Raw genomic sequence first — 12,816 nt, 5'->3', positions numbered from 1 at the left:
TGGTAAATTCAGACAATGAAATATTATACAGCAAAATGAATTCACAATAACTACATGCAACAACATGAATGAATCTTATAAACACCATATTGAGTGGGAAAAAAACACAAGTGACAAGACTATCTTAATATTTCATTTTTATAAAGCTCAAAATAAGCAGAGATTTATGTGAAAACAAACACAGAATTCAGGATAATAGCTACTTCTGGGGGAAGGCTTAAAAGATGGAAGAGGGAAGAAGCATACTGGTGGATACACCATCCAGAGCCCTGGATGAAACAACTTTTCTTGTTGCCTCCATTTCCTGGAAGATGAAATTTCTAGATCACTTTTCATTTAGAATGCCTCAACTTTATGTGGATGTCTCAGTTCAACTGTCTACATTCTGCAGTCCCATGGTCTTATCTCCTGTTCTGCCAGAGTCATTGTATTCTAAATTTTGGTTTATCCTGTGGGAATTGCCCTTATTTTCTTTTGAGTTCTTATATGCTTCTGAGATAATGTTTATGATATTTATCCAACATCTTAAATCACTCTTCCAATCTCTCCCTTGAAATTGATCATTTCCAGTTTTCCAATTTTACTTTGGTCAATTTTTGTCATCATATACCAAAAAGAAATGATCAATTCTTCTGTTTTCAGATTTGCTGGCAAACACATGTATATAATACTGACATAATTTGATCTGTAGATGTTAGCTATGAATTTATGTCTCCTTTCTGCTTATGAATTTTACCAATTTTGGGGTTTTTTCCTACTTTTTTTCCTTGATCACTCTACCAAAGGGTTTATCTAATTTATAGGTATTTTCTAAATACAAGCTTTTGGATTTTTGTCCTATTACCATTTCTATTTCCTAATTTATGAAATTTAGCTTTTATTTTTCTTAATTGCTTTTCCTAGTTCCTTCTGGTTTCTTTAATTGTTCTCTTTCTAATATTTTTAAATGAGTACTTAGCTTCTTTATTTTTCATCATTCTTTTAAAAACAGGATATTGAAGGCTATAGATTTCCCCTGAGAATACATATTTTAGTATGAATTACTTTCATTGCTTTCCAAATAGTTTTCAATTTTCTCTTTTCTTTGATCCAGAGATTACTTATGTGTTTTTAAATATCTAAGGACATAACAATCAATGTTATATTACTTATTTCATATTTTATGTAAACTGGATTCGTGAATATAATCTCTAAAGGAACTACTTTTAAAATTGTGTTTCAACTTTCTTTTTGGACAGATAGTATTAAATCTCCCATTACTTCCCACTTTATCTCTACAAAATAGTATGCTTACCAATCCACACATAGCTATTAAGTCTATTTATTGTTATTTAAGTATTCTATGCATCAGACAGGAATTGTGGTCATCTACTAGAAAGAGAACTAATACAACAATAACTTAAACATGATAAAGGTTTATTTTTTCTCACACAAAAAAGCAAATTTTGCAATAGATAGCCCAGGACTGGCAGCCCTATGATATTATTAATGCACCATTTAAATATAATGTATAGTCTGATATGCTTGATTTTGTGTTGTGCATCTTGCTTTATATTTACTATTTTGTATTTCTGTTTGTTATATTTCCTTTCTTCTAATATAGATATTACTTTACTATGTATTTAAAATAAGATATCAAATGTTACCTCCATACAAATGCACATTTCCTTCCCTATTTCCTCCATGCCAGTAAGATTAAATATTTACAATACTTTCACTCTACCTTCTTCTCCATATCCTTTGAAAGGCCTTTATTTCTTCTCAACTCCCATCTTCCAGATTGACCCCTACATTTGGTGCTAGAACAATTCGATATCCATTTGAAAACAAACTGAAACTCAACCCATACCTCCCAGTTTATACAAAAGTTGTAAATTGAAGTGGATGATACACCTAAATCTAAAAGTTAAAACTATGAAACCTCTAAATGATAATATAAAAAAAAAAATGCCCCCTTGGTGTAAGCAAATATTTTTTTGGGTAGGAAACACAAAGCACAACCTATAAAGAATAAATAAATAAATAAATAAATAAATAAATAAATAAATAAATAAGTTTATCTTCATCAAAATTAAAAACTACCATTCTTCAAGAGACATATTAAAATAATGAAAAGACAAGCTACATACAGACTGGGAGAAAATATTTGCAAAACACATTTCTAGCAAAGGATATATATTCAGAATAATAAAAGAAACAAACAAACAACAATTTTAAAAATTGGCAAAAGATATTTGGGCAGTTTTCCAAAAAAGATATACAAATAGATAATAAGCACATGAACTCAATGTGCTATCATTACTTACCTATTACAATGGGTATCTTTACAAATACCAATACCAAATGCTGGCAAAAATATGTATTGCTGGTGGAAATGCAAAATAGTACAGCCACTTTCAAAAATAGGTTGGCAATTTCTTATAAAGTTAAGTACACATTTACTATATGATCCAGCAATCCCACTCCTGGGCCTTTACTTGAGAAAAATAAAAACTTGCATTCACACAAAATATCTCCACGCAAATGTTTACACCAGGTTTACTTATAATCTCCCCAAACAGAAAAACCACCTAATGACCTCCAAATGGCAAATGGATAAATAAACTGTGGTATGTGTACATACACACATAATATACTACTATTTAGCAATGTAAAGTAATAAAGCACTAATACATGCAACAACATAGGTGATTTTCAAGTGCATTTTGCTAAGTGCAAAAATTCAGACTCAAAGGCTACTTATTATATGATTCCATTAACATGATGTTCTGGAAAGGGTAAAACCCCAGGGAAAGAAAACAGATCGGAGTGGTTTGGAGGAACTGGCTGTGAGGCAGCTAGGTTGTGGTTATACAACTTATGCCATTAGTCAAAACACATATACTGAAAAAAGTACATTGCACTTTATGTAAACTACACTTCAATAATAAAAACCAAAAGAAACAATTCAATTTTGCACACTGTGGTTATCTCATGATCAACACAGTGATAAAGCACAAAGTCCATTCCTTCCAAATCGTCTAGTAAATACAACTTATAAGAGACTCAAGTATGGGATATGGCTTTGCCAGAACAGTAAGAGGCCAACCATTCACAAAGCTCCAATGAGGTGCATACTATTGGACTTCCTCCCCCTAGTAAGCCCCATTTTAGAGATAAGGAAACTGAAGCACAGAGAGAGTGAATAACTTGCGCAATAAGACTGGCTAAGGGAGAGCCTCTTTTTCCTAATTCAGAAAACTTTAGAAATCTATCCTTTGATCAGTTCACTCTTTGCAGCACTGGGACAATGCTACAGACCCCACTTCTTTGAAAATTGCCCTTTTCTCATTTAGTCACTGGCAGTTTGAAGTTACACAGAACCAACATTCCCTCCACATCTCATGTAACATATGTGTGTAACAAATGGCAATCAGCAAAGTTCTGGTCCTTGGTATTTCAACATTAAGACTCATGAACTTTGCTTTATTCTTTGAATAGGGGGGTGTCAGCATTACTCTTTCATTGTAGCAAAACTTATTCCTGCTCTTCCTAGTGTTTGTTTATTAGACTGATACCTTGGTTTTGTACCTCAGATTCCAAATAGGTTATAGAAAAGGCACCTTAGAAAGGCTTAATCAAATAGAGGTTATTTTTCTCACACAAGAAGTCTGGTGGTAGGTAGCTGGTAGCAATCATCACTGATACCACTGTGATTCTCTTGGGCACCCTTGTCATTGTTTCTCTAGCTTTAGGTATCACATCCACAATCAAGACAGGCATTAGAGAGGAAGAGGATATATCAGACAAATTTGTCGACTTTTCTCAGAAAAGCTTTTCCAGAACTTCCAATAAATTTGTGTTTATATCTTATTTGCAAGGGAAAAAAAGTCACAGAGGCCACTGTAGCTGCTGGGTGGCTGGAAACATGCATATTTTGGTTTTCCAAACTCTAGGGTAAGGCAAGCAAGGGACAATGAGGCTGAAATGGAAGCAGAATTAGCCAACTCATTGCCTGCCACAGAATGCATGCTCATTTGTTCTTAATGAATAAATAGGAAATAATGTGATTATCTCATAATGAAGTAGATACTGAACTAATCATGATAGTTAGTACTTCTACTTGTGCAGGCTTATAGGTGATTTGGGGGCTCTGAATATGAGTCCTGACATTCAACCCCAAGGTACAAGAGAAATTCCAACTCTAACGTCTAATATCGAATGTGTACAGAGCTTAGAAGTTGTCTCTCCTAGTCTCACAATAAAAAAAAAATGTTGAAAAAACAGAAAAGCTATATATTTTTTTAGACACACAGAGCAAACTGCCAGCCAAAAATGTGGAGCAGAGTCAGGTGAATACAGAAGCTGCTGGAGCCAATTATTGGTAGGAACACTTAAAGGGTGGTTTTGATGAATTGCTTGAGGGTAGGCATGACCTAGGCTGAGGGTTCAAAATTCTTGGAGGACCAATGTTGGAGTGAGGCCTACACTTTCTTGGGTTTTGCCTGCAGGAAGCCCACCAGGTTCTCACAGTGAAGATCAGGGAAAAATTCCCTCATGTTTCCTCTAGGAGGTGGGCCAAACCAACTATTTTTAAAATATACCCAGTGTTTTCCATAATAAAGACTTGCTTTCCAAAGGAAATACCTTACCAGAGTCCTTCCAAAGAGAATTTGTAACCAGTAGACCTACCTTGCAAGAAATGTTCAAAGTTCTTTAGAGAGAAGTAAGATGACATAGGTCAGAAACTCAAATCTACATAAAGAAAAAGGGATAAATTTTTTTAAAAGTATAATTGATATCCTAAGAAAGGAGAGAACATACAATCATATAAGATCCTTATTAAAACCAGAGGAGGCAGAAAAAGAGAGGAAGATTTACAAAAAAAAAAAAAAAAAAAAAAAAAAAAGAACGAGTACAATAAATATAAAACAGTTACAAACATGTAAAGAAGAAAGAGGGAGGATGGGTAGGAGAGAACTGAGACAGGTACACAGCCTAAGGCTAACAAGCAATTCAAAGCTCCAACCAACAATATCAATAATCACTTTAAATGTGAATGGTCTCAACATATGAAATAAAAGATGGATACTGACAAAATGCATTAAAAAAGAAGACAAAAGTATATTTTGTCTCTAAGAAACCCACTATGAATATAAAGACACAACTAAATTAAAAATTAAAGGATGGAGAGATATAAAGCATGCTAACACCAATCAAAAGAAAGCTGGAGTAGCTATATTTATTTCAGCAGATTTATTAAAGCAGACTTCAGAGCAAGGAAAATTATCAGGTATTAAAGAAGGGCATTATATACTGATAAAGATGTAAATTGTCCAAGAAAATATAAAAAGTCTTACTGTATATGTGGTCAACAATAGTATGAAATACATAAGGCAAAAGCTCATAGAACTACAAGGAGAAATAGACAAACCCATTGTTATATTTGGAGACTTCAATACCCCCTTTTCAGTAATTGATAGATTGAGTAGGCAGAAAATCAGTATGAATATAGTTAAACTGTACAGTTCCATAAATTGACTTGATCTAAGTGACACCTATAGAGTACTTCTTCCCAAATTCACATGGAACATTCACCCAGAGAGACCACACTCTGATGCATAAAACATACCTTAAATTTGAGAGAATAGACATCACACAATGTCTGCTCTCAGAACACTATGAAATTAAATGAAAAATCAGTAACAGAAAGATAATTGGGAAATTCCTCAAATATTTGGAGATTACACAATGCATTTCTAAATGACACATGTATCAAAGAAGTTTCCCCCCCCAAATTAAAATATTTTGAACCAAATAAAAAAATAGAACTTATCAAAATTTATAGGATGCAGCAAAAGCAGTGGTTAAAAGAGTATTTATATATCATTAGCAATGAACAATTAAAATTTGAAATTAAGAACACAATACCTTTCCCACCAGCACCAAGGAAACCATCAATGAAATCAAAAGACTACCCACCGATTGGGAGAACATATTTGCCAATGATACATATGATAAGGGTTAATATCCAAAATATATAAAGAACTTATACACCTCAACACCAGGAAGACCAACAACCCAATTAAAAAATGGGCAAAGGACCTAAATAGACACTTCTCCAAAGAGGGCATACGGATGGCCACGAGACATATGAAAAAATTCTCAATGTCACTAATCATCAGAGATGCAAATTAAAACCACAATGAGGTATCACCTCACACCTGTCAGAATGGCTCCATCAACAAATCAACAAATGACACGTGCTGGCGAGGGTGTGGAGAAAGGATACCCTAGTTCACTGCTGGTGGGAATGCAGACTGGGGCAGCCAGTATGGAAAACCATACAGAGGTTCCTCAAAAAATTAAAAATGGAGCTGCCTTATGCCCCCGCAATTCTTCTTCTGGGTACATAGGATTTCTAGAGTTAGGAAGGATAGGGAATTTCTGCTGGGATTGAAGCATGAAAAAGACTTGGAGGGCTCAACTTGAGAAAGAGCAGGAAATAGAACACAGAATAAATCAATACAAAGACAAGAGGCAGCAAATTGATGAAAGCTAGGAGCCAAGGCAAGGCTAGAAGTGCTGAAGCATCCTTTCAATATAGATAATTACAGGCATTGAACTGGATTTGACCAGGGCTGTGTCCTCAACACATATTCATTCAATAAATATTGAGTAAGTACCTACTATGTTCCAAGCACTGTGCTATAGCAGGCACTGGGGACAAGTAGTGAACAAAAGCAACAAAAATCTCTGCTCTCACTAAACTTACATTCTAGTGAGAGAAGACAGACAGAACCTGCTTGGTCTTTTCAAGAAACAGCAAAGAAGCCAGTGTGGCTGGAATGGAATGGAGGGAGGTAAAAGGTGAAATAGATGAGATTAATAGAGGTCAGTATGTGAAGGGCACTGAGGCCAGAATAAATAAGGACTATGAGTTTTACCCTAAGGCATTTAAGGAACAATTGGAGAGTTTTGAGTGGCCAAGTGACTTGATTGATACCTGAATAAAGTTACCCTCTATTCTGTGTTAAGAAGATAAGAGTGGCTGCTGAGAAACCAAAGCAGTTGGTGCAATAATTCAGGTAAGAGACGATGGGGGCTTAAACCATGGTTTTAGCAGTTGAACTCGTGAGAAATATACTGTGGATTCTGAAAGGATTTGCTGATGGATTAGATGAGAAAGAGAAAGAGATGGTCAAAATGAGAGTTTTAGGCCTGATCAACTAATTTGAAGAGGGGTTTGCCAGTCACTGAGAGAGAGAATATGGAAGGAGCAGGCTCACAAGCATGGCTGAGCCCACCTCTGAATTCAGTAAAGCTGTCTTGAAAGGGGGCATTTCAAGAGCTAGAGATCAGAAAGAGGCTGAGATGCAGAGTTAAGTGGACAACACTGAGTCACGGTACATATAGGTAGCAAGGATAGGCATGTTGATTCACTGAACATTTCCTAAAATCAACCCCTTTGTAGGTGCCACAGACACAAAGGTGAAGAAGATATCTTTCCTGACTAGAACGGGCGAATGAGGGAAACAAATATAAGTGATTCTAGTACATTAAGCATCATAGTAGAGGTATTCAACGTTTACTGAGTCCCTGCTATATGCCAAGAAGTACGGTGAAAAAGCAGAGGGTATGAATAAAGTTCTATAAGAACATAAAAGAAACTCTTATAAAGGTTTGTAAAGACATTCACAAGGATTTTCATCACAGTGTGACATCAGGGAGTTAGCAGTAACCGAGACATCCATTACTAGGGAAATATATCAGTAAAGCTGTGGAATACTAAGCAGCAGTTAGAAGCAAAAAACAAGTGTACACACAGCAATGTGGATTAGCTCAAGAACATAGTGTTGAGTCGAAACAGTGGAAAACAGATTTACAGTCCAATATCATCTTTGTAAATGTAAAAGGCATACACAAATCAGTGCATGTCTTAAATTATCAAGGACCTATATCAAACACGTTGCAGTTGGTGTCTAGAAAAAGAAAGGGTGGGATTGGATAAGTCGAGGAAAAATAATATTAACAATATAAAATAATATCAATAAGAGAGAGGCCTTGCAGCGACTGATGATAATGTCCTGAGAATTGAAGAGCAAAGTTACCTCAAGTCTCTGCACCTGAGGTAAAATAACTAGCTAATAGAAAGCCAGCTGATAACCCTATGGAGAAGGGTATTTCTGGGGGCCAGGGCAGCTATGAAGAGACATGAAGGCATGCAAGTGCATCAAAGGTTCAGGGAACAGCACCAGGTTTAGTGTGGCTTGCAGTGGTTGTGAAGAGGTGATAATAACTGAAAGCCCTAGGTAAAGGGAATAAAATCCTACACATGGAAGGTATTATTCTCATCAATCCATTCCGTTTTACAACATGGGGTTTAAAGATCATGATGTGCTCCCACTAAGTTTCTAGTGAGCTTTTATTTCAGTCCTACTGTGGCCTTTGGTACTTGTGACTACTGCAGAAACCCTAGTCCAATGAGCCATTCCTGTTTAATGTGGCCTCAAGGAATGTGACTCTTTTTTTTGTTGCTTTTTCAAGTAATGGTGATGCTCTGGCTAGGAATGGGATAGGAAGGGAATTGGAGGCCCAATGATGTCTCTCATTCTGGGGCACTTGCCTGGGAAAGTTCACCTTGCCTCCACCAACTCAGTGGTGCCAGTAAACTCTCACTGGTCATACTCCAGGTGGAGTCATTTTTCAGGTCAGACCACCGCTACCAGACTGGGTCCTTTTCCACTATCATAGGTGCAACTATCCTTCACAGATCTTATCACAGTTGCAACTCTACACTAACTTTTCTGATCATTTATGTTCATCTAGGCCTCTGGGGTCCAAGTTGAACGGTGATAATCTTTTTCCTTTTTTCTTCACCAATGTTTCATTAGCACTTAGCATAATGCCTGGCATAGGGTAGAGTCTTAATAAACTTCTCAGTTGGATACAAGACTTACAAAAGAAACTTACGTTAAGGTGGATCCAATTACACTTGCAGACGCAGGAATGAGAAAGTTGGGGTTTGTTCTGTGGAGGGTAGGGAAAGAGCTGCAAGGTAACAGGGGCATGGGCTCCAATCCATGAGTCGCCTGACTGCTGCTATACACATGACCACCCCACCCTTTGGTACAGGGTAGGCATAAGTGAAATAGTAGGGAAATAAGCTGTAAGTAAATGAACAACCGTTTAACAGTTTTGTTTTTTGTATGTCAAGTAAAACAATGAAACTAAATCGAGGGTAGGGAAATATATGGGTGTTGGGTGTGTGGAAGGACTAACATTTCACGAGGTCCAGACACAATCCATTGCACCTCAGGAGATACAGGATGTATCCAAAGGACAGCCTAAAGTATATTACTGAGGGGGCGGCGTTACTCTCACCTTCCTACTATAAGGGTGACACAAGCCTGGGTCACCGTCGTTGCCCCTGTTCCTAGTTCAAAGTCTTCTTCAATCTAATTCTTCACCTTTATCCTTGCCCACCCCCACTCCAACTCCACCTCAATCAGGCTCTGACCCACTTTAAATAAAACAAACCTCCAGAGCAAGCCAGCCAGGACACTGTATGTGAACGCACTTTATCGGGAGGGCAGGCCCTTTCCCACGACTCCGTTTGCCCTTGTACAGGAATGGGCACTGGAGCTGTCGACAGAGGACGCCAAGCGCCTGACCTCAGTCAGCCTCACGACCTGTCGCCGACCTTTACACCTTCCGGTGTTCCTCAGAGTTCGCGCACCCCGAGCGCGCGCGCCTAGCGTTGGGCCCGGCCCCCGAGCCCCAGGAGGTTTCTGGTAGGGCGCATGCGCGCGCTCCAGGGCCCGCGCGGAGACCGAGGGCGGGGCTGAGGGGGCCGAACCCTTGGGGGGGAGGGGCGGCGCCGGTCACGTGACATGGTTTCACTGTTTACACGCGGAACGGCCGGAGCGTTTGGCCTCAGTCAGGCGTTCGGCTCCGTTTCGGTTTCACTTCCGGTGAGGGGCAGCCTCAGACTGGCGGGGAGCCTACGGTGAGAGCCGGCGGTGGTGACGGCGGCGCCTCTGCTGGGGGGCGTGAGGTAGCGCGGCGGCGGCAGCAGCTGGGCCTTGAGCGCCCGCAGTCCACCTCTCCGCGACGGGCTCCCGGTGCCAGCAGGGCCGTCGAGAAGATGGAGGAGCTGGTGGTGGAAGTGCGGGGCTCCAATGGCGCTTTCTACAAGGTACTTGACTCTAAGGCAGGCCCCATCTTCGCCCTTCTTTCCCTCCCTTTTCTTGTCGGCCTCGGCGGGAGGCAGGCCTGGGGCCCTCTACCCTAGCGCTGCGCCGTGGGGGCCAGGAGGCGGGATGTCGTTTGGGAGGGAAGGACCGGACTTGGGGCCTGTAGGAAGCCCCTGGAGCCCCGCTTCCTCTCCTGCTAGCGGCCCTGGCGCCTGCCAGAATGAGAAACGAACAAGGAGGAGAGAGTGCCCTTTTGGGGACCGAGCCCCGCCTGGGAAAGCTGGGAATGGGCGAGGGCCAGCGGCAGGTAGGAGATCCCTGCGGGAAGGGCTGATATCTGCGGGAAGTGACTGCACGGCTTATTTCTTTTTTACTAAATATCTTTTTCCAGTGGGATCCGGGCCTGACGTGAGGGTAGTTGCTGAAGAGCGGCGGGCGCTTCTATCGAGCTGCCTCCAGCCTTGCAAAGAGGGTTGGAGATCTCCTTTCGCCTCTCTTTTCCGGTCCAACATTGGGACTTCGGAGAGCTCCACAGTTCTGGGCAAGGGGTGTGAAGAAAAGAGTAGTAAGAAGCTGTAGTCAGTACCAAATCACAATGGCAACTGATTTTTAGTGGCTTCTCTTTGTACGTTTCAGAAGAGATTTTTAGATCCAAAACTTTCAGGAACACACTGAAATATCCGAGTAATGCATTAAACAAGTTACTAATCTTGAATATTCGCAGCCCCCCCTCCCTTGTAATAAATTTGGGCAAATTCAGAAATAAAGATACTTAAGCATCTAAAAACATTAGCAACTCTTTCTACTACTTAAAAAACAATTTTTTAGCTCTCCAAAGACTTGAATATATGCCATGAAACTTCAGGAAATTAACTGAATGTTATTACTAGGGAATTTTTTTAAATGAGTGAAAATAATCGTTTTGTACTTAACTGCTCTGATTGTGCAGTGTTGCAGTGCAGTTTGTTGAGGTTTTAAATAGGCTTGATCGTTTTACTGTGTGTTTTTCTTTTTTAACCTATACCACTTCAACTAATATTTTACATTTTCAAAAGGAGAATTAAAAATATTTTGGCGTGTTAGTAGTGCATCTGTTGGTACATACTAACTCTAGATCTTGTAATCTGTAAATTCTAGTTTCCTCTTCAGTGTGCCTCTATAACTTCTGCAGGTAATATCTCACCTTACTACAGTTTTGGCTATAGAAGGTGTGTATGACAGGAAACATGGAAGTTAGCTGTTACCATTGTCCAACAAGATTCTTAAATTTATTGTACAACAACTTAAATGTTTCAAATGAGATTCGGTTGACTGAAGGAAAATAAACAATTGACTCAATTATATATATGTTTACCAATTTTATGGAGATATTTGGAGATCAGAATATTTCATAAGTGAGTAAAGTATGTAAATTATTCCATGCTTTTAGCAAAAAAATAAAACATTTCGTTGTAAAAGGAGCAATAACCCAACATTTATGTTCCTAGCCTCACCAATATAAAATTGTTTCTGTTGACTGCAGTCAAATTTTTTATTGCATTTATTTCAGTGATCTATAATTTCTGCTAGTTTCTGTAAACTTGTTCTGGTTCCAAGATTGGCAGTTTTGCTTATTCCATTTGTGGTGCTAAGTATTAAATAAATATAAGCAAGGACTAATGGTCGAACAGTATTCTAATCTGTGATATTACCTTAGATTGGTGCTACTCTTATTTTCTTTTAACAGAGTTTGCTTATTTTCTTATTATAGAGGGCAAGTAGTGCATCCTGGTCTTGAAGGATTTATCGTCATCTTCCAGCAACCTATGATTTGTTCCCATAATTTTGCTTGCAGACTGATTGGAATATAAGAAATGCCCTTTATCTTTGCTATCAGTCCCCTACTTTTTATTTTACTTTAAAAAAAAACAAAGTTGCTTAATTTGAAGGTGAAAAAAAAGAATGGGTTGTCCTGTAGTTTCTTGAGGGGAAATGGGAAATTTGAACAAATGTGTGTAAAGAAATTGCTGTTATATTTATTTAATTAGGTTTATTTTAAAGAAAACCTCAAATGATCTGTATTGGTGGAAAAGTACTTTTTATAATGAAAAACATTTAAACTTTTATAGGATTCATTGCAGTGAGTTATACAAGTAAAGCAAAAGTAAACTAAGTTGCTTGTCCAGTGGGATTGGCAGAAAAGATGTTCCCAATAAAAAATGAACTGTTGCGGAGAAATGTTACATTTATGAAAAAAGGAACCTGGTTCATCAAATTGATAAAAAAGCCTTTAAAAACAGCACAACTCAAAGGACTTCAGCATAATTGAACTCAGACTTTGATTTGCCTAACAAAACCACCTTATTGCAAGGGACAATTCTTCATCCTCTGAGCACATGATACAGCCTTGCAATACAAACTGGGTATATCATGGGAACAGTTGAATTCTTTTAAAAAAAAAGTAACTCATGCTCAGGATGCAGAATTAACAGACCCATGAAACCTAAACCCTAAGATTGTAACAGCTCACTTTTTTCTCTCTGGTGTTTATTCTTAAAAACTTGAAAGTTAGATTTGTTAATTGTAAAGCCACTACTATTATGCTTAGGTATTTTTGTTTGTTTGTTTTACTTAGAAAATGTTAGTTACATGTACAACTTAT

At 38.4% G+C, this 12,816-nt stretch overlaps 1 protein-coding gene across 9 annotated transcripts in view; it reads left to right on the top strand.

Annotated features, from left to right (window-relative positions):
• Window positions 1–10,095: 10,095 nt before the first annotated feature.
• Window positions 10,096–12,816, top strand: part of FMR1 (fragile X messenger ribonucleoprotein 1) — a 36,017-nt gene continuing 33,296 nt past the window's right edge. For 4 of the 9 annotated variants that reach the window (XM_016203691.2, XM_016203692.2, XM_016203693.2 and 1 more), the window contains exon 1: window positions 10,097–10,177. In XM_016203691.2, the coding sequence (XP_016059177.1) occupies window positions 10,127–10,177 (51 nt within the window). In that variant the 5' untranslated portion in view covers window positions 10,097–10,126. Of the gene's footprint in view, window positions 10,178–12,816 lie in introns of all 9 variants that reach the window. The other 5 variants (XM_016203697.2, XM_016203695.2, XM_016203696.2 and 2 more) reach the window with 2 other exon arrangements.

The sequence above is a fragment of the Miniopterus natalensis genome, chromosome X (genome assembly GCF_054644295.1).
Source record: "Miniopterus natalensis isolate mMinNat1 chromosome X, mMinNat1.hap1, whole genome shotgun sequence".
Taxonomy (NCBI): Eukaryota; Metazoa; Chordata; class Mammalia; order Chiroptera; family Miniopteridae; genus Miniopterus; species Miniopterus natalensis.
The sequence above is the reverse complement of the archived record's forward strand: the minus strand, read 5'-3'. Positions and strand labels throughout refer to the sequence as shown.